The sequence below is a fragment of the Gymnodraco acuticeps genome, unplaced genomic scaffold (genome assembly GCF_902827175.1).
Source record: "Gymnodraco acuticeps unplaced genomic scaffold, fGymAcu1.1, whole genome shotgun sequence".
In the NCBI taxonomy this organism is placed as follows: Eukaryota; Metazoa; Chordata; class Actinopteri; order Perciformes; family Bathydraconidae; genus Gymnodraco; species Gymnodraco acuticeps.
Window position 1 is genome coordinate 1693764 of NW_022990764.1, and position 23582 is coordinate 1717345.

Genomic DNA, 23582 nt, shown 5'->3' on the forward strand with positions numbered 1-23582 from the left:
GGCAGCAGTAACTTAAACGAAAGTTATTTCTTTTAAATGGTAAACCAAATCCATATCGTATTTCTTTAACACTCATACCAAAACAAGAAACAACAGTTTGTTTCCATATCATTAAGGTTGTGGTGGTGCAGACGGGCAAGTGATTTCTGGGTTTTTAATCACTTTCCTGGATAATTTATGAATGCAGTGCAAATTAGGTGGAAGAAGGAAGAGATGGATGGATTGGAACCTGATTATACATTCATCAGCCTGCTTACATGTCAGGTCTCACTGTTTAGTCATGTTTGTGTTGAAGTATAAACCCTGATGGACAACAAGAGAAGCTGAAAGACGCTCAAACAGCACACTAAACGACACAGGTTGTCAACCACAATACTTTCAAAGACATAGGAAGGATGATAAATTGTTTTCATAATGTTTTTTTGTTCAATGTAATCATGTCATACACAGGATAATAGTTCATGCCGAATACATAAAGTCTCAATATAAGTAATTGTTGCATTCAGTTAAGTGCTAACAAATTAATATAAAGTAAAACAAAAAAAAAGTAGATATAAATGATACAAAATATATTTATACAGCACATTTGTTCCAGTAACCTCAACATCTATTGGCCTTGTTAGCTCTATTGAAATTGTCAGTAATACATGACAATGTGACTTCAATGAGATTCAGCATTCACAATACCAAGAGCCTGAATGGAATTCCGCCATCTAAAGATATTATGTTCAAAAAATAAAACCATACTGCTTGGTTTAACATGTTCCTTTCACAGCTGAAAAGCACTAATATTACAATTCTAATTCTAAGGGAGCTACTTGACCGTTGGGCACTGAGTAATGCTATATTTATTCACACCCTGACAATACAGAATGTGGCTTTGTGTCTCAGCTATCCCTTTCAATTAAAAAGAATCCCTGCTAGATTGTAAATACAATTACAAAAACTCCTCCCCTTATCCCCATACTGGTTGGATTTCAACATGTCAGTGTGTTCTTTTCTATTGTATGATATGTGTCTCATGTCACCACATTAATATATGTGCCCATTTTGTTTGCATTTGAAATCACACAAACTGTGTCAGCTTGTTTGTTCGCCAACAAAGTACTCAAAGATAGCCTTGTGGACACAATGGGCCGACCTTAAATTCTTTGTGATGGTCATGCTGTTCACACATGCCTTTGATGCCATCTGTGTGTGAAGTTCAGAGACGTCTGCAGCTCTGTTTGAGGAGAGGAGCAGTTGGTCTTCTGACTTGCAGACTTGGTGCATTTCCCTGCCAGTGTCTGCCCATTTCCCCGCCATCTGAAGAGCCTCACTGACCCTATGACGCCCACCACACTGCTGAGAAAACACTGCTCACCGACTGTATAACAGTGCCTCACACAGAGGAGTGGGATGACTGAGAAGATGTGGTTTGCGGCCCCAAAAATGCACTCCTATCACCAACTTACAGTTTTAGGCATGGTAGGTTTACTCCTTTTAATGCAGTTCACACACCTACATTGGGAAAAACCTATTAGATAATGTCATGACATTAAATATCTGTCGAACATGGCTTCGCACATGCAACACGCTGCATACAAATCTGTCACCTCATGAGGTCACCATACACTAAGGCATGCTGGGAGCTTAGCTTGACAGACCAGGCAGGGAACAGTCTTTGCAATGTATTGTATAACGGTAAGCAATTGTTTGCACTTTCAAGCAAACATGAATGATGAAAGATTTAGTGCCACTATTATATACCTGCATGTGAAAACATTAAACCCTCTCAGATAACAGTTGCGTGAAGATACATAATGATATGTGTTGTATGACACCATGCAGCAGAGATTCAGAAGAACACTCAAATAAATCCTGCTTCTAACAACCACTAATGCACACCTACATTTATTAGGCAAATTATAAATAAAAGCTTTAACTCATGTTTCAACCCGTGCTCTTTAATGTGTATCAACAAGGAGGAAAATACATGATAAGATTGCTGTTAGATAGACTACTACTCATTTTACATTTGCCTATCAAAAGACTTTTTATTGTAATGCTAACCTTAATAACAGTGCTTAGACTGTTTACTTAGGAACACAGTGTACATACTCCATGTTAAGTTTCACATTCAATTGTGTATTTGGGCTGTGAAAAGAACAGAGGTATTGGCAGCAACATTTATTATTAATAAAAGTGCTTTTTATAAAGACTGGCCTCCTTCAGATTGATAAATTTTTGATGCAAAGCAACATTTGTATGTTGTAGCCAGTACAGGTGGTGCCAAGTTTATATACCCTTGGATAGTTTGATGTAGTAATGCATAATGTTTTATGAGCTTCTTATATGTAGTGTGTAAAATGTTAATCTGCAGAGTAGCAAATATGTCATGCCAAGGACTAAAATATTAACAATACCTGTGTAAATTAATATTTGTATGTCTTACCTCTGAATATAGTTTCCCACTTCATGTTCATTGTGCATATCAAATGTGAGTACTAAAACCTCCAAGGTAGCCATCTTCCATGGAGACTTGATTTAGGGACCGAAAGGAACATATGAAGTAGGAGCCTGGACTAGTACCTCAGAGGGTCTACTTCTCCTCCAGGGCACTGCAGAGGGGCCCTTGAGCAAGGGACCATAACAAACACTAGTGCCTGGGTGCTGTAAAGTAGCTGCCCTCTGCTCCTCTAACTAGATTTGGTTAAATTATGAATTTACTGTGTGTAGTGTGTATATGGGTGTGACAATGAAATATGTTCTGATTCCTCCGTTTCCATGGTTATGATGTTAACAGAAGACAGCTGTGTGTATGTTGCCTATAAATGAATAGCTGTGATACTTAGGTGTTTTATAATTGGCAGTAATTCTGTGCTCAGTATAATATACATTAAAATATAATACATTTCTGCACTGAATTCTCTATATATTGATTTTTGTTGCTAAAATGTAGCAACAAAAATCAATATATAGAGAATTCAGTGCAGAAATGTATTCCTGCACAGTGGCAAGAACTTTGAAACATCATTAAGACATTTAATTTGGGACATAATAGCCTTATCAGCAACAAAGCCCAATTACAGACTGTTTCTGAGATTTTAACTGCATTTTACGGTAATTGTCAGTTTTATAAGGATCACACAGGTATTTTATTAGCCTGTACATTTCTAGGAAGGGTTCTCCTTGTAAAAAGTTTTATTTGGACTTTATTTAACATAGTTGTGAAAATACCTGAAATAATTGTTTTTTAATGCACTAAATAAATCACCATAGAGCATCTAACTGAATAAATAAAACATGGACAATTCAGGTCATTTTAAACGATTTAGAGACGTTTTAAAGGGGGATTTCGTGACTTTTACTGGCCAACATCATTACATTGCAAGCTTGTAGCCTGCAGTTGTACAGTAAATAATCTTGGATATCTAGCATCCTGTCGTGTCCATGAGGCATACATGTAGAATGGGAAGGAGGAAGGGGGAAGAGGAGAAGGAAGGAGGGGGAGTTTGTCCTGGTTCCCTGCTCTCTGTTGATGTTCCTGCCTCCCAGATGACCTCATGCGGGGAGGAGGAGCCCGGCGGCCCGTAGCATACCTTGGTGGATCAAGTGGGGACTGAGTTTGTGTGGAGATATACGCAGAAAGACTTGGAAAACTTTGGTTATACTTTCATATCCATGACAATTATCAGGTAAGACAATACTCTCAAGTTAACTGTGTCGACGGAGTTACCCTGGAAGTGTCGTTTCAGAAAAGTAGAGATAAGTTTTCCATTCAGGAGTTTTAGTGGTAGTGAGTTGGGAGGAATGTCGGGACATGCCCATTGACCTGCCGTCAAAACCACCGGGAGTGACAGCACTGTGTTTTACTTTCAATTTATTCTGTGCTCGGTCTACTTTTTGTGTGCCTTACGCCACTTGACGTTAAAGGTAACCGTTACCCACGCTTGCTAGCTCAACACGCTGAGTTGCTACGTTATCTTACATCACACACTTACAGGTAACCTTTGCGTTTGGCTGGTATGAATTGGAGCTAACGGGGCACTGATAACTGATCAAACAAGATGGTGTTTCACTTTCATGTGTATCACTTTTACCTGGATATTGTCCTTATTTTTAACATCTCATGTGTTTAGAACGAGCTATGTTGAGCTCAAACGACGAGTCGAGTAACTGTTGGCAGCATGACTGACAGACAGATGATTATATACATTTAAGTGAAAGTAATTATATTATTATAGGTTTACTGTACACTAATAATAATAATAATTCCTTACATTTATTATAGCGCTTTTCCAGATGCTCACTAGGGCTGCATTACCTGTCTATTGATTTTGTGTTATTGTTTAAACTGTAAAATGTCTGTCGTCATTTCGTAGAGTCAATTGTATGTCTGAACAGCAGTCAACAATTCCAAAGATATTCAATAAAAAAATAATAGCCAGGAACATTTCATTACTGATGGATTATTTTTGTCAGTAATATTTAGCAAAATACCAATATCTGTGGTTCCAGCCCCTCATGTCAGGATTTTGCAAAGTTTTATGATTTTAATGTAATATCTATAATGGGTTTTATACTATTGGACGAATAAAACATAAAACTAATACTTTGAGCTCTGATAGACTTTGACTAGGCTATTTAGAAATACATGAACAAACAGTTGGTTATTAAAGAGTAACTTCAAAGTACATTCATACTTTACTAACTTCATTTATTACAATAATTTATTTGTAATGTGCAGAATAGCCTTAATTGCTTGTTACTAGACATCCAATAACTTTTGAATAAGGGTAATACTTATTGTGGAGCAACATCCTGCTCAGTAGGATACAGATGTTTTATAAAAAGGTTACTTTTCTTATAACTATGTGGTCTTGTTTGATGCTAATTTTAGTCTGTATTTTCTGATTGGATGAAGCGGTTTCCAAACCAGAACCCAGCCCAGATACAGTGGTAGGGTTAAGACTACAGGACTGTAATCTCGTCCGCCCACATAGATTGAGTCATTGAAGTTTGACCACTTGCTGTGTATGACTTTTTCTGTTTTCATCTATCTTTTCAATAATGGAATCCCCTTTTAGCTTAGCCAGGTGTTTACAAATCAAAGCTATGTTTTCCCCTTCTGGAAAACTGCTTGCAAATGTCAAGAAGCTGCTTTGATCTCTGAGAACACATGAAGTCATCGATTGGATGTTCTCTCTGAACAAGTGATATAAAGCCTAATAACGTCTTGGATTCTATCTGACATAACCGTAGCTATTTCCTGTGTTGAGTGACTTGTCTCAATCTAGCTTCGAGGGCAGTTCCATTGTTCATACAGCGTTTACTATCTATTCCAAACTCAACAGGTGAAGCAGGCTTTGCTTCTGACCATCATGCTGACTGTAACATAGAGATAGTCAGTATTAACTTTCAAACATAATTTCAGGCAATTTTACGCTGATTATAGAACCATTACAGTTGATTTGCATGCCTCAATGCCAAGGCTAGACAGCTACTCCAATTGTCTACCAACTGCAGGGTTGGGAGATGTTTGTACTACAGAGCACTCATCTTATTGAAAGTGCCACAAGAGTCTGCCTCCCGGACTCGACAGGGCCTAGTTCCCATGGTCCCCGGCCAGTTGGCCAGTAACAGATACTGGCATGAGAGTCGCATTGTTATGGCTGAGGAGGGAAAGTTATTGGAGCCAGTGACCCGACAGACAGCACATTTTTGATGAGAATGATGATTTTCTACTTTTGTACTTCTCTAATTGTCGAAGCACTAGGATCCAGAATTGATTTGGGTTCAGGACCCCTACTGTCAGCATTCTGTTTAACCAAGATTATTTTGGGATGTCAGAATACTTGATAACACAAACCAAACGTGTAAGCTCTTAGGATGCTCTAAAAGGACATCTGTGGCATTGTACTGTGTGATTAAAACCGCACATTTTGGAGTAGCCTTTTATTGTGACCAACCAGAGGCACACCAGCGCAATACTCATGCAATCAGCATCTCGATATGCCACACCTGTGGGATTGATGAATTATCACGGGCAAATGAGTAGTGCTCACAAACACAGATTTTAACCAATTTGTGACTAATATTTGAGAGAAATGGGCTTTTTGTGTGTAGAGAAAGTCTTAGATCTTTGATTTCAGCTCATGAGAAATGGGAGCAAAAACAAAAGTGTTGCGTTTATATTTTTGCTCAGTATATGTTGCTGTTCAAATTACCTCCTGTTTGGTTGGTTTGTTTGTGCTGGTCTGAAAGCTGTCATTCAAAACGTCTGTAGCTATTGGGCTTTATGAGAGTGGATATTTTAGCTTGCATTTCAAAAACAAGAAAAAACAGCTTGAAATGAACCAACCTCCTATGCTATCTACATGTATGTGATATTCATATTGCGTACAATAAGCGACCATTATTATCATAAGAAGACATTTTCACATGCCAATCATTTAGATGGCTGTAAGGCATGTTGTGAAATATTAATTTAATAGCTGAAGATGCGGAAAGCAGTTACTTCCTGAGGGTCTGGAACTGGAACAAAGCGCAGGTTGTTATGCTTTGGGCAGTGCAACACGATCTCCTGCAATGTGGTAGCTGAAGTGATCATAAAAACCTGGCTTCCTCGCAAAAATATGGTACAACTCTATTTTCTATTTACTCTTTATTGTTGTTCTAAAACAAGACTCGTGCCAAGTTCCGAAATGCCTAGATATTCACGGGCAAATAAATCATGTTGCACTCTCGGTGGTAGCATGGAGGATCACACACAGGCCTACAGCCCAAGTGGTATTGTGTAATTGAATTAACTTAGGTGTCCTAAAGGCTTATGACAAGTTCTGTATCAAAGTGGCTTGTATTATCATTTAATTTCCCCTCGGGTCATTTTTCAAAGCATTACATAATGACAGCCTTGCATACTGCCTTTGCGTTTCAGTGATGTGTTGGAAAGTGTGACACAATCTGGATTACATACCATCTCATCATTTCTCATTGGGTTATACCGTATAATCTAGGTCTGTGTACACGTGCTTATCTGCACTCATGCTTGAATGGGTGTATCTAGAGCACGTGTGTTTGGAAGGGTTTCTTAGTAACAGCTGTAAATGATTTACATTTTTGTCAAGCCTATTAGAAAGCCTCAGAGAGGGAGGGAAGAAGGGAGAGAGATGCTGAGAGCCTCAGACATACCAAAGTGTGAAATCAGCATACTCACCTGCATAAAGTCATTGGGAATTAGATGGATGGGCTCATATTTCACAAGTAGTTTTACAGTAGTATAGTGTTAGGAGTTGTATATAAGTCACCATAATGAGATAACAAAATTAACCACTAATACTGGTTACCGATGTGCGAGAAAAATCTCTCCTTATCAACTCTATTCTTCTTTTTACATTTCTTGTTTTTAGTGAGTCTCTGAATAGTTTAGTGCTGACATTGAAAGGCAAAACTGTGCAGTTTGATTGATTTCTGACATTTTGTCACATTCACAAACGTTCCTATATCGGTTGAATTTTTTTAATTTGATACGGACAACAAGATTCAATATAGTTTTAAGAAAGAGCTTGTCACTAGTTGGGTTTAGTAATCTCCGAGATATGTCAATGTGTATCTGTCTCGGCTAATATTTGTCTTTAAAAGTCATTGCACAGGAATGGCTGGGCTTGTCTTATGTGACGACTTTAAGTCAACAGTAACTATTTATGATCAAGGCTAGGTGTCTTCCCCTATTCAGTTATTGCATATAAACTGATAATCCAAAGTTCTTCCATCGCTGTTGGATGACTAACATTTCTTTAGACACTAAATGATATCATAAGTAGTTCAGTACAGCGAAAGCACTCCATACAGGACAAGTGGGTTTGGCAACTTATCTACAAAGTGCTTCTTGGGTTTAATGCCCTTTTAAACAAGCACTTGCTAAAATCCTGGCTTTCTAGTGTTTCATTTTAAGTCAGTTCATTATATGTGACCCTCTGACCTACAAATCATAGCATGAGGAAAATCTCTCTTGGTGTTAGCAAGAACTTCCTGCAGACTTTAAACACTACTGGTTAATGTTTTACCCTTACTCAAACACCAGGCTTCCTGGGAGGCAAATGTGGAATTGTGTGTAAGCAATAATGGTATAGAATGATTTATTTATATGTTTCTCCAGATGTTCATGGACATTCATTAACACGTGATTGCTACTGCAAATCAGTATATAGTAATACTGTTTAATCTTCACTGATAGCAGGATTTAATGGCTGTAACTGATGAGATGATTGTTGCTACTCAGCGTGACGTTAAATATATGGTGCCGGCTGATGATTTGGGGGGGGGGGGAGGATTGTTGGTGTGATGTCAGCAGTGTGTAATCGTTGTGGAAAGGAAAAGCTCAGTGAAGAAAATGGTTTGTAAAGTAGAAGAAGAAGTAAGACCGACTCCAAATTTGAACTCATTCATAAAATCATGCTACACTGATCAGTCGAGCTGAATTAATGGAGGTTATATGTAGGCGTGTCTTAGTCTATGGCTGGCTTAGTTTTGTAATCTGGTTAGGATGTGATATATCTTGTCCTGTTACGTTTTATGGTATAGTCAGTTTCCACGGCCTGGGTGAAACTGTGAATTTGCAGCATGCCTCAACACTTCTAGAGCAACACTGCTGGGTCATTGCTGAGCCAGCATGTCGTCCTGTGTCTGGATTTATTCATCAGTCATATTAGAAAAGATCAAGGACAAGTGGCCTCAGAGGGTGAATCAGTCTTTCCAAAATGACTGTTCTTTTCCCACGGCAGTCTAATGAGTAGATCAGACTTGTTATCCTTCATAATTTCACACTGAGCCATGTGGCTAGTCCTCCTCAATAAGACCCTAGCTGGCTTTGCCCCAAGCTACACATTTGTCTGTGATGGGACGATATCATTTCCAGCTATGAAAAGTTAATAATCACAGGGGTCTTAAAGTCACTATTGTTTTTCTCATCATTTCATTTTGAAGAATTCTCTCCAGAAACATATCATATTCCCTCAGAATCAGAAGTTGTGAGAATTAGTGTGTGGCAATTAAACACAGATTATTTGTCTGGACATCTGTTATCTGTCTCATACCACCTTCACATTCAAGGATTTTCTTAATGGATAAAAACAATTGGTTTGGTAATTCTCATAAAGTTAAGTTTAAGAAATATTGTATCATTTTAGACTATTTTATCTATTTTATATTTTAACCGCTGTCATGTCAAATAGTCCACGCTGGATGTAGCATTATTTTATTAACAAGTTAATCATCCTCTTTACTCTTAAAGGTCAGCTTTTGGCATTTAAGACATTTTCTTTTTCGTCTGAGTATAAGATGAGAACCTGCTTCTTATGGGCTCTGAGGTGGGGGGCTTTGCTGGAAGCACTTCAAACCCGTAGACTAGTTCCATAAAAATGTCTGTTCTTTTGTTATTTCCCTTCCAATCATGTGAGTGTGAAAAACAGCCCTTGCTTACAATGGCCACTGCGACTGTGCTGTCCTTCATACCTACTCCCCACACTTCCTCTTGCAGGGGTTTGTTAGTTAACTTCCCATTGTTTATGGACCACTTGAACCCACCGTCCAGGCTGAGCCGGTTTCCTGCCCTCAGTGAAGGGGCAACAAAAGAATAGATAAGTATGTCGTTCACAGAAGCATTTAAAAAAATATCTGATCACTTTACAGGTTTGATAAATCAACTTGAGGGTTGCTCAAATAATAAGATGTGGCGGCTGCGATGTGTAAATCTGTACATTCACGTAGAATGTGTTGATAAGGAGAGCTGGCAGGCTGTTTTCACATGCGACAGATGAACGCCCAGGGTGGAAAATAGCTGTTTGCTGCAGGAGTTGTGAATTTGATCTGAGCTTAAGGGTGTTCTCTCTATTGTGTGCCACAGAGGACAAAGCAGGTTCTTACTCACCACACCAATGTATGTGAAATGCTTCCCTGCCAGAGGCAATGGGGTCAAACAATCCTATTTCCTCTCTATATATAGTCTTCTCGGATGGCTATGGTATGGCTAGGTGGCCCCATTAACCACATGTCACACCAGCATTGTGCAGGGGAGGATCTTTTCTTCTTCACAACCTGTATAGATTTGAACTCTATCAAGTCAGGAATGACCTGTTAAAAACATACATGTTGATAACCCCAGGCTCCCCTTAACCACTCTGGTTTCCAATTTCTCTTGTGTGAAAGGAAGCTGCCTCCTTATTATACAATACAATGGAGTCCTTTCAATTGTTGCCTTGAGCCGTTCCAAGGTAACAGACGGTCCACAAGTGAATGTCGTAGAGCTGACATCGGCCTGGATTAAAACGCAAGCTTTGGGGAAGCATCCTTAATCTTACATGTTATTACCCCAACACATTGATAAGGTCTATGCTGTGTGTGTTCCTTCAGTTGCTTGGGGCATTTTAAAACCTGTTGAGGACTTTTGATGACTAGGTTCTTGGTCCTTTTTACATAAAGTGAGAGACAGTAATTTGAGCCATACACGTTGCTGTTGCTCTGCTGCTTCTGTTTGCTCTTGGGGTGTCTTGCACATGACGATATTAAGAGTCTATTTTCTCTTCTTTCAGCCCGTGTGTGTCCACAAAGACATGGGAGCCACTGTAGGACTTTCACTGCTATGTTTTAATATTGAGAGGCCCCTTCTTAGGGGCCATGCTTTGAGGCTGATATCCAAACACAGCTTAAAAGCGCTGGGATGGAGCTGACTTTCAGGGCTCGAGGAATCTTGTTGCCCTTCTTGCTGCATACTTCATAGTCCACGAGTCCTCTCTGAGGAGGCTTTCTTACAAAGGTCACAGTTATATCCCCACCTCAGCTTAAACCAAGCTGTGTTTGATGTAGATTGTGGTGCCTTTGCTATTGAAGGATCCACACACTAAGCCCAAGGCTTTGGCAACATCAACACATATTGTCCTTGCTCCTGTTTCAAATAATGTATTCATGAATTCAGAAGACTTGATGGAGATACTTGGAACAAAATGACTGGTCTCTGCAGGGAGAGAATGCATCAGGTTACAATGGTGTGTTGAAAAGTTCTTGGTGTATACGGATACCCACTCTTATTTCATGTTATAGTTAGAAAGCAAACATCAGCAGCTTACTGAATTATTTGTCTCGTGTTCGCTGCAACAAAGGATTCCTACCTTGCCTTACATCCTGCCCCAATATTGTCTTTGGTAAAAATGTGTTGTATTTGGGTTTATTTGTGGAAAGAGACAGAATTATACTAGTAGTTTCACTGTCTCACACTAATACTTGGTTTCCTTCTGAAAAGAGTTTTGTGTCTTTGCACCTCTACCAGACATTAGGGTCAGTACAAACATAACATCATCTTGATCCTTGACCATCTGTGGCTATTGCAACTTTGTGTCTGTCCAATTGGCAAGACTGTGTCCGTGTCTCGAGGGGAAACATATACACTGTTATAGTATGAAGCACTGGTTCTATGTTGTGGCTCTTGTGAACCAAAAGATTACATTTTCTATATTATAATCACTATGTAATTGTTAAATGAGTATTATTGACAACCCTTTCGTAGCGCATTCAAAGCTTTAATTTCAGTCATTTTAAAGACTTGATTTCTCCACCTTTGTCTAATGGAGGCACACCTCAGGATGAATCGTGATATTTGAAGATTGTGGCTGGAGACGTGGTGTCCTCTCACGGTGGGTACGGCCTGCATGTGTCTGGTGGCTGTGATAGGGAGGAAGAATGGAAGGAATTTGTCATGTTGGCTTTTGGAGGCACTTCTCATTTCCTTTGGGCTAACCTGGGCGGTGTTTATTGTTACTATGGAGATGAGCAGCCAGCTCCCACACAGCACTCATTAGGCTAATGTACTGAACTATGCTATTCCAAACTAAACTGAACTAAACTATTGTGTGTGGCTGTGCAGATAGGCACAGTCCTCAGATCTGTTTCTCACGGGATCACACCTGGCGCTTACCTTGCTCTCATGTTTTTTTTCTTCCCTCACAGCCACCTGTACATTCCTGAGCAAATACTTTATCCACTTTCAAGAGTGCTGCTCTGTACTTGATCCTGCCATTTGACCTCCTTCCCATTACATCAGTCTTTTGATCAAAGTAGACTTAAATCATACCAGGCTCAAATAACTATCATTTAGATTATATCGCACAAAAAAAAAAAAAAACGATAATAAATATTGTGTATCCTGTGAGTGCCTCAAGACCCTAGTATAAGTGCATTTCTTATTTCAGATGATCATTTTAGTTGCCTGCACAATTATTTATGTTGTCTCAGTTTAATGTTATTAAGTTGTGACCATGCTATTAAACCATGTGAATGGTTACGTATAGGGATGCACGATATTGGTTTTTTGAAACCGATACCGATAACTTCCTGCTTCTCAAGACCGATACCGATAACAAAAAATGTTTTACGCCACTAATTATTTTAACGTGATTAACGCATGTGTATTTTTTTTTCCTCGGCCGCCCCGTAGTTTCAGAGCGCATCGAGTTTAAAATACCATCTACAAGCTGATGCTGACAGCCCCGCTCCTGCCGCCCGCTTGTGGCAGACCACACTTCCACGCTCACCGGCAGACACCGACTGGCTGTTGGGAGGACCGGGAGGGTGTGTGTATGTGTGGCCCGAGCGAGCGAGAGAGAGACCTTACGTGCATTGTTGTTGTTAGCATCTGGTGCTAGCTAGCTGCGCTAACGGATATGGAGCTGTTTAAATGAAAACAGAGGAGCGACATTTCGCCACAACTGCGCCGAGCACTTGACTTTATGCAGGAAGCCAGACAGTGGGACATTGTACGAACAGTCAGCACACTCAGCACGGATAGTGCGCAACATTATTGCAGCGTCCAGGCAGCTCCGGTTCGAGCATATGCCTTGAGTTGCACATAGCTCCAACGCCCATACCACTGTCCTGGCTTCACGAGTTAGGGAGCGCTGGATTTGTGAACTCCCCTCTTCCTAAACCACTAATACCACAGTACTGGCAAAACGGGAGGAGCCGAGTGAAAAACAAGCGCCCCTCATCCCAATCCACCCACACCGCAGTATTTTTTTCTTTTTTTTTACCCAAAAAATATATTGTATATTATCGGGGCTATTAATACTGGTATCGGGTTTATCGGGATGACGTCATAATTCCTAATATCGGACCGATAATTATCGGGCCGATAATTATCGTGCATCCCTAGTTACGTATGCTATTTTTATTATCCTGTTCATAATGGAAAGACAGAGAGGGTTAGCAGACGGAAATGTCATCCTTGGAAAGAAGCGGGCTAGAAGAAGTGGTTTTGAAACAAGGAAAGTATTAGTCCTCAGCATTTCTACTGTACTTATTACTGGGAAACAAACCACAGTCTCTGCCACAAGTTAACAGTAGAAGCAAAATGCAGAATAATTGTTACCCAATTGATATTTCCAACTATCTGTCATCAGTATGGGTTGATTTGGTCTGTCACACTACGTGAATCAACGGAACAGTCAATTTAACATCCCCATCATAATTGAAGCTTGAAATATCAAGTTCAGATGTTACATGGGGTCAAGTTTGAGGATGTTTTCAATTAAAACCAGTTATTCAACAGAAGAAACTAGGGCTTGAAACTCATCTCCAGAGAGAGAATAATAGATTGAATCTGCCAGAATGGATGTGATGGGTGGAATATTGAATCACTGAAAATGTGTTTTCAGTACAGACTGATAGAAAGACAGTTATGTTGATTCATTGAAAATGTAATAGAGCCTAGGAATGGCAAATACCCAAATGGATCAGTTTAACTTTGGGTAGGTTAGAGAGTTTGAAGTGCTTGCTTTGTCTGTGTTTTCTCTGGATATGTAAGAATGAAACACCAGAGTAAACATGTGTTGCGTGGAAACATTCATAATCTTGATTTAAAGTTTAGCTGAGTGGATTGAAACCTCATGAAAAGTGAAATTTTTGGAGCAGTCAAGGCTGAGTTGTAGTAATAACGGATTCAGGGGAGGCTCTGCTTCACAATGTTTCATCTGAAACCATCAAGGATAAGAAAGGGTGGATCGATAGCCTCCTGCCAGCAGCAGTAAAATGACTTTGATATTTAAAGCCTGGCTTCTGGGGTTAAGAACTCAGCGCGAGGACTGTGTGTTTTGTTTGCAGAAGTTATTCCCTTATTTGGTTTAAACCATTCTTTTCATTGGAGGGATTGCTCTGCTGCTATTAATACAGTAGGGTAGCAACCTATAATGTGTTTAGAGGGTTAGAAACCAAAAGTCCCACACATTTAACTGTTTAACTGCTGCTGTGTTTAGTTAAGTATATTTTACCAATGTACTGCTACGTAAGACTATAAATAATTCCAAAGTAAACAAGCAGATCCAGGCTGGAGCCTGAGTTCATGTTATACCGTTTACCCCAAGGGATTCAAAATGCTCACCAGCTTGGGAACAAACATGGAAAGCAGGACAAACACCCAAGTTCAGTCACATAGCATCAATTACATGTGGAATTCAGGGCATTCGACAGTGTTTTCCTGCATAGCAAGATAGCAGAATGTGTCCTTTTCTGTTTAAATATTAGAGCATTCTTTCCATGCACCCTTCTGCTGATGAGCTGCAGGATTGGGAGGGCTGTGGGAAAACTCCCAGCCGGGTGCCAGCTAAGCACTGTACAATGCGGATGTGCACTGTTTTTACATTGGTTTGGTTTTTGAGGACACATTTGTATCGCTTGTTTTTGGGGGGGGTAAAAAGATACTTGCAAATGTCAGTGTTTGAATGGTTTGATTATTGGCAGGTGAATTGAGGAAATGGCCTCTGTTTTTCCAATCGATAGAAATGAACGTGTTGGTATTGCTGGATAACGTCTAATGTCTGAACAGTTTCTTCTGCTCCGCTACCGGCCTCTTAAACAAGGCCCGCCCCCCCCACTGACACTTTACCTCAGCCACTACATAGTCTCTATATGCATTACATTAATGCACACACTGTTCAAATACTGCTTACTGCACATATTCTTATTTCATAGTTTATATTCTATAATTCATTCTATAATTGCAATCTATTTAGCTGTAAATTACTGCTCTATTTTATTGCTATTCAACCATATTTTATTACCGTGTCCTTAAAGATTTTTAGTTTTATATGGAGATTCTTTGTTTTATATTTGATGACTGCACCACAACATCAAGTCAAATTCCTCGTATGTGTGAACCTACCTGGCAATAAACCCGTTTCTGATTCTGATAGATTTGACTATGAATACATTTCTGTTGTCTTGTTGTGTCTGACTTTTTTTCTTCTCTCCTAGGGGCCCTTCAGAGAGGCTTCTGGGAATCTTGCCATGTTCAAGGCAGTGCTGAAGAAGAACAGAGATGGAGGCAAGGGGAGCAAGAAGGACTCAGGTATGTGGAGGATTATAAAGAAAAACAACAAGCTCATTTACAGGGAACAAATAACCCCAAAGGCTTGGATGCAAATCTGATCATTTCATTTCAGTGAATACAAATTCCTCTTTGAATATTGAAACGTTATATCGTGTCCTTCATGGAAACCCTTCTTAGTAAAGATTCAGAATGTGAAGGCTGAAGTGAGTGAGTTGAAGCTAAAGTAAACCGAAGAGAAAGTTTAGATGAAAGCATAAAAGTCCTGCTAAATCTTAAGTGTGCTCTTGGCAAACATACACTTATCCAAAATGTATGTTCCAGCAATTACCTGAACATTCTGTGAAGGAATCACTAACGGCCCGTCCACACAGCGGCGTGCGTTGAAGCTTCTGCCCATTCACTTTGAATGGGGTGACGTCACTTTTAGCCGAACTGGATCGTGGGAAGCGACGCGGAGCGTTGCTGGCGTGGCTCGCTGCAAAAGTTGAGCAATGTTCAACTTTTGACGCCTCGGCAGAAGCGTCAGCCAATCGAATCATATGCCAGTACAAGTTCTAGCCAATCAAACCGCTGCTTGTGTGTCAGGGGCGGGAGATTCATGTTGTTGGTCGAGTGTCAGACACGCCCGCCGGCAAGCGTCAATGCACGCCGCTGTGTGGACGGGCCGTTAGCCTTACCCCTTTTTATCAGAATCAGAATACCTGTATTAGTCCCACAGAGGGGAAATGTACATTGTTACAGCAGAAAAGAGCCAAAGACTATGTAATAATACCCAAAGTTGCATGAAAACAAATCAAGCGTAGATTGCTAAGTGTCAAACGCTCATCAGCATGCATTAACTATCAATCCACGTTTACAACACTACTTTGTAATAGATCCTTAACACTTTACACACATTAATAAACCTCAAATATCCTTGTTCTTTCTTTTTTTAAATATTTTTTTTATTGAGTTTACATTAATACAGTCAATATATATATTATTTCCCTTTCCCCCCCTCCCGGTCCTAGCTAGTAAATTAAATAACTAACTAAATAAATAGATACATGTATAGGTTAAAGTAATGTAGAAGATAATATTAAAAGAAAATTAATAGATAAGGAAATAAAGAATAGTAACAGTAATACATGTACCCACATATACACATACATGTGTGTACATACCCACACACATGCACATACATACACGTACATACATACATGTATACAAAGACAGAAAAAAAAAACAATTAAATAAAAAAAACAATACACACATACATTCGTAGTCCCCTCTTTCTTCTTAATTGAGTGTCTTAAGTTCAGCTATGTAGGCTATCATAGAGCCCCAGACAGATTCAAATAGTTTTGAGGAGCCCTTCTTTTTTGTTGTCACTGCGTCTATGAATCACCCAATTTTCAAAGAACCATTGTCAGATCTCTAACTCTTACTTCAGAGCAGGATCCCTTCCATCTTTATTTAACTTTGACTGTAGGCACAAACTCACCATTGTGTCACAACAGATGTTACCGTTTCCTTGGGAAATCTTTAGTATTTTCCAACATGACTAAACATGAATCACTTAATAATACATTGTTGACTTTTTTCTTATTCACACAACAGCCCCCTCCAATGATCTCTAGCATATGACTGCATCTACCAGCCTAGACTTGATTTACTACCCAAGGACTGGTTTTAACAGGTAGTCTGGTTCAAACAGTCACTGCATACAGTAGGTCTTATAGTTCTCTTCTTTCTGCCTTTGCCAGACATTATTCTTTCACTCAACAGTCAGACAGCTACAATTAAAGGGTAAAGATCACCTGCTCTACATCAGAGTACAGAGGGAGAATTGAGTATTGTTAGCTTGTCTTTTTATTGTTTTATATCAAGCTGTTGCAACCTGTACCACTTGTATGAATCACTCTGATAACATAGCTTCTGTTACCCGGACACCCACACATAATGCACTAAAACACAGGATGTTTTCTGTACGTGAAAACTGGGAGCAGCAGCGTTTTATGGCGGGATACAGCTCCTTTATCCCAGCTCGGCTCTCCCAGTTGGACCCCATCCATCAAGCTAAATAAGCTTCGTCCTCCTTTCTCATGCTGGGACAATAAAATCTGACCACTCCTCTCTGTTGTTTAGGGCTCTTAAGACAGATGAGAGGTCACAGAGATACAACAGCTAGCAGTGGTCGCTTTGCCACACTGTTGTCCCTGCATGTGGCTCAAATCTTTAATGCTTTTTTTATTTCTGGCTAAATGTTTTTTGATGGTCAGACTCCAACAAATCTGTCTGATTTCTTTTGAAACTGCTGGTCTGTGTCACATCTTATTAAATTCGATGACAGCTAGTTCATATATATTTGTCAGGAGCCAAACAAATTCACATTCATTACAAATAGTTAGTTATAAAGGAGCAATAAAAGCGTTAAATTGCATACCATGTGTTAATTGTCTGTTGTCCTTGAAGAGGAGAACTTGTTTGTATTTAAGGTCCTTCCGGGGATCTGAAATGAGATTTGTTATGCAGAAGCCCTTATGGGGAAGGCTGCGTTAATCAAATTGGGAACACTGCAGAATAGTTAATGGTCTCTGAGACAAGATAGTACCATATTGGACATCAAATATTCACTGCACCCTTGCGAGGCTTGAATAAAGATTTCATGTTGATCCCAACTGGTGTGGGGATAAAAGTTATTTTAAAAATTAAGTGTCTGGTGCTTTGGAGTTTTGTATTCTTATATCTTACTTGTGCTTTATTATACACAGTTCTATCATTTTGCCATTTTTGATTTAGATTATTTGTTTGATACATCATCTTTGATATGTTTTTGAGATTTAGTCAGCTTTGGGTTAATGTCTCACTCTTTTATACTTGACAGATCAAATGAGTATTTTATACGTTTTTAAAATGAGTATTTACTTATGAGCTTGATGCTTACTTTGTAAGACTAATTATTGCAGATGAAGGAAACATATCTTTTTCACAAAGGCCCTTGTAAAATCTGCTTAGCAACATGCAGTATAATGGAAATCAGTGAGAGGAAAGACCTTGATAATGGTATAATAGCAAGATAGCTCAGCATATGTTGCTCATGACATGGTGGCTATGGACTGGAGGCAACTTTAAAGCAGTCAAGGAAACTTGGCCCCTAAGCCAGATACCACTACAGTCATTAGCTCTCCTTTGGGATCTCCCCATTGCCAAGACCACAAAAACACACAGTTTGCTAATTTAGTCTCTCCATCATTTGCTTCTCCTAGATCTTTCCTCTCCCTCGCTTGCGTCTTCCAGACCTCGGGAATCTGTTTGGAATCGGCCTTTTTAATCCCTTTTAAGTACTTTTTTTATGGTCTGCCACTCCGGAAGTGGGATGCCATGTTGCTGTGGCCTGTTGCCTTTGATGTTAACGTTTTCTGAGAGAGGTTACGTTGCAAGTAGGCCTCACTTGAGTTAATAGAGTTGGGTCCCGAAGGCACAAGAAGATGATTATATTGTAAATAACCTAACAGAGTTTTAATTGGTGTTCTCTTTAAAGATGCAGGCCCCTCAGATTTTATTACATAGTTTCCCCTATGACTTCGTATTAATTCACAGCAGTGTCTCGTTGCACTTCATTACACACCAAATTGCTTGTTCAGTTGGTATGATTGTGTTAGGACAGTTTGAATATATTTGGTACTGTTTTCCTCAATGCTAATGCATCTAGCGTCTGCACAGATATACCATAGAGCAGTGGTTCTCAACTGGTCAGGCCTCGGGACCCACTTTTTCCTTTGTCAATAAATCGCGACCCGAAATTTAGATTTTTTGAAATACTAACATATAAACTACACATTCTGGTACACTCTGAGAAGAAAATAAATAAATCTATTACTACGCGCAGACCCGGCGTCATGGGCATCCAGGATTTGGGCCCGCTGTTTTAATCAGGGCTGAATACAACATTTTAATTGTTTTATTATTATGTTTATTGTTGTTATTTGTAGGGCTTTGTCCTAATATTTATTTTTGTTTTAAACTATGTTGAAAGATTAGTTTAATATCATTTTTTTATTTTGCTATGAAATTCTGAATGAAAGGCTGCGCGCGAGACTGGTTTTTCGCTGGGTTGAGTCGCGTGGGTTTTTGAGTGAGATGCGGCACAGCAGCCTGTCAGTTTACTCTTGCTAGGTTAGTTTGGCTATTATCATTTATATTTATCTGCAACAATGGATATCAGGAAGTGGTTCATGAAAGGAATATGGCAACTCAGCGCCAGATGCAGGCACATTAGAAGACATCAGTTACTTTACCAACGAGCTAGCAAGCCAGCCAGGGACAAGGGAGGCTGGCAATCAATTATATTTTGAAGAGAAATTGACTCTCAAGCCGGCTCTCTCACAAACTCCGGCTCTGTGCGCAAGCAGACCGCCTCGCTCAATCTCTCTCTCTCTCTCTCCCCCCCCTTTCTCTCCATGGCTCAACCTCACTCCACCTCTCCACCCTGTGTGCGCTCCTCAGGTTTGCCTGCGTGCTTGCCCAAGTTGGCACAGCGTTACAAATGTGCCACAAAACCAACCAATGGATGTAGCCTATAATAAGACTGTCAACAGCCTTATGGCAACCTAAAATCTATAAAACCCCTCTGTTTTCGTAACAACCATTCACGAGCACCTCCCTCACCCCCCCCCCGTTGACAAATCTCGAGCGTCTAACAGCCCCTCCGTTGACAATTCAGATTTCCCGGGATATGTAAGTTTCGGGGTGGGCCCGCCCTGGTAAATCAAATGCCCTCCCAGAGACTTATGTCTGCCGCCGGGTCTTACTACGCGACATATTAATAATATTTGATGCCATTGTTTTTCACTTTGTTCTGACAGCTGAACTTGCTGCTCCACACAGAGAGAAGAGCAAAGAGGAGATTGTTTGTGTGAATTACTTTAAATTGTGGGTAAGGGTAGATAGCCCCCATTGTTCTGTGACCTGTCAGTCATCAAACCGGGGGTCCTATTTCATTATGTGTTCATTTGTATCTGAAGTTGTAACCATGGATGTATAAAGAATAGTTCTACCGCAAAGTTATTCTCCGTGGGGACTTCCGGCAACAATCTTGATTCTGATTGGCCAGAAGACTCTAAAAAACATCAGCAAGGATGACAGAAGTTTTCAAAACCGTTTATGGTCTCCGGTGCTTCCAGTCCAACGCCTACTGCATGCACAGCGTTAGAAAATCGGCCTTCAAAATAAAAGTTTGACTTTTTTTCCACATACACATTTTTTTTCCATTTATCACACATCTGCGACCCACTCGAAACGGGTCCGCGACCCAAAAGTGGGACCCACCAGTTGAGAACCACTGCCATATAGTATGTCACAGGCCATTTGGTTCTTAGTAATATCCTATAGAAGTGAAAGGAAAAGATTAAGGCAAAACATTTAAATACAAGCCAATCAGTCGCTTCATCTCGGCTGTGTTGCGGTTCTATGAGTTCAAATTAAGTGAAGCAAAACTTTTCAAGGGAAGATATTATTTTAACTTGAACATGCTTAAGTTTTCAAAAACACATTAATTTTCACATACATACTTTCTGTCTGAATATACCTGTAGACACAGTCTGAAAAGTTCTGCTTTAGCGCCTGTCTCCCTATCTGCTTTGACTCAGGATAAGAATTGCTAAGGTATTTCATAAGCCATCGGTGGAAATACTTACTGTAGATGGAGGGCCAATGTATTCTAACAAGCCTTCATATGACACGGGAATGGGAGCAAATTGTGGATGATTTGTTGAATCCCATGTTTAAATGACATGTTGTCTCATTTCACAGTTTGAAGTCATATGAAGACATTCACGATATTTCACCTTTCAGTAATGACAGAAACTTTCTTTTTTGAAGTATACTCCTTCTTACTATCACTTCTGTCCTGGCAGTGTCAGTCAGTATCGGTTAATGATGTGATCCCTTTTACTCAGATGTAATTGCTCTCTTGGTGACACTGTATGTTGGGTAATGCCTCTGAAGGCCCCCCCAGCTTGGGTTTAACACTCGATGAGCTCGGCCGTTTGGGGCAGCTGGCAGACAGTCGTCTGTTGTGGGTGACGCAGTGTTAATCACCATAGCCTGCATTGCAGCACTCATTGAGGCTGATAAGTTTCAGCTGTTTATTCCTCAGACCCCCAACATACACAAGCCATGTACACACAAACAGTTAGCAACCACCAGTTGTCAGGGCTTTTCATACTTTGTTTGGCGGGAAGAGACTCATGCACCTGGCGTTACATGATTCAGCAGTCCTGTTGTTGACCTGGCTGCCAGCACAGAAAAAGGCTGTCACCTCAAATTGTTCTGCTGTCATAATAATCGCCTGCATGGCATGGTTTGTCAAGTGTCAAAAACAAGTTAAACCATTAAAACCTGAGAGAAGAGAAAAGTATTGCTGCAATCTTGTGCCAACAGACTCCTTTATAAGAATAATTCCATCTGCACCAAAGTCCCCTTTTTTATTCAAGGTTGTTTCTGTATTCTTTCAAACGCGGCCCTGCTTACAGCTGAAGAGTGAGCGTTTCATCATGTTTTGTAATCATCAAGGTCTGCCACAGCAGGGGAGGGGGGGATCACATCTAATGAGAGGCAACTGAGACAAGAACGTGTTAGTGATTTGCTGCCTTGCAGAACTTTTAAGTTAATTTGAAGAGGCAATTTCTGATTGGGGAAAAAAACTCATTTTGATTTCAGCGAGATAGAGTAAAAGATAAAAGGAATGTTCATCATGTAGAGGACTTGTACACAAACAAACGGTATGTGTGTCTTTGATGTGTGTGTGGTGTGTTTGTGTGTGTGGTGTGCACGTGTGGTGTGTTTGTGTGTGTGAGACCATTAAGCACTACACTATGTTGCCTCAGCTGTGCTGGTGACTGGTACATGCTGTCTCTGCAGTTTCTGTGAGTTTCCTGGCTGTTTTGACATGAAAAAGTGATTTGTTGCCAAGGGTCACACAGCAAATTGGTTACAAAGCAGGATTTTCTCTTGTTTGTAGAAATTCACGAGTTTCTTGAACTTTCTATCACAACAGTGATGGTTGAGACCGTAGGTTACATCTTCCAGTGATGGACTCAAAAGCCATGCAATAAACACTTAATGTTATGAAGCTTATGATGCCATTTTTTGTTGAGCCTTTCAGTTAGGTGTCAATACAGCTAACAATACTATCGAAGCTGTAGTTTTCTGCTGTTGTTTCATTGTATACTTTGGTTTAGTTGAGCATCTGACAAATCAGATTTCTACAATATATCTTCTGTTTTCAATATTGTATATTCCCTCTCTGGGGTGATACAGTTACATATTGCAGCGGACATTGCAGAGATGATTTCCCTGTTGTCTATATCAGTTCTCACTCAGCTGCCCTCAGGGGTTTAACATGTGGAATTCTTACTGTTATGGAAGGACTTCCTTCAAAAAACGAATACCACAGGTGGTTCACGATTTATTTGTGCAAACTAAAAAATAGCTTTTAATGGACAGTTGTTTGTCAAATTGGTACTGGGCAAATATAAAACTGCAATCAAGTTTTTAAAAAGTGTTTTTAAAAAAAAAAGTCTTTGTTGCTGAGGGGTAAACAAATTGTTTTGTGAAGTCTATTAGAACTGAACAAATGTAATATTTGTTCGTATGTGACTCAGAATAACCTAAAGGCTGTTCTTTGAGGATATTAGTTCCATTACTTAAATACAAAAACCCTCAACCGGTTCGCTCTACCCTACAATTATCTCTCACCCTTCAGTCTCTCTGAAATGTGTGCCAACCATGATTACTTTTTTCTGAAGCTTAAATATGTGCTTCATATTACTAATACTCTAGTCTGAGGTGCTCTGTTCCATCATCCTGGGTGAGAAGCACTAAATCAAGAGCAGGATCAGACTGAACCCTCTACCTGACACGGTGGCCGACCTTCCCCTCAGACATTAACAAACACCAGTCGGTGCAGGGTCTGCCCACAGGTCTCAGTGTCAGACTGCCTGTGTTCGCCTGGTTCTTCTCCGAGAGCAGCTGGGTGGCAGCGTCCTCTTTGGCCATATCTACCGCAGCCATTTTGAGACACGCTCCCTCCTTGTCCTGTGGCTTTTGGGGAACTTAAGAAAACTCCCTCACTGTGTTCTTCCGAACGGATGGACGTTTAAAAATGTTCTATTATTAACACCATGAGTCTGCTCCAGGTACATCAGGAATGCATGGCGAGGTAGTGGTGTAGTTTCTGGATGAA

General features: G+C 40.0%; 1 protein-coding gene across 1 annotated transcript in view; it reads left to right on the forward strand.

The window, feature by feature from the left end:
* The first annotated feature begins 3529 nt into the window (after positions 1-3529).
* tanc1b (tetratricopeptide repeat, ankyrin repeat and coiled-coil containing 1b) overlaps positions 3530-23582 on the forward strand; it is a 105025-nt gene continuing 84972 nt past the window's right edge. Inside the window, 2 exon segments of the mRNA XM_034232363.1 lie at positions 3530-3677; positions 15280-15373. Of these exon segments, the coding sequence (XP_034088254.1) occupies positions 15313-15373 (61 nt within the window). The 5' untranslated portion in view covers positions 3530-3677; positions 15280-15312.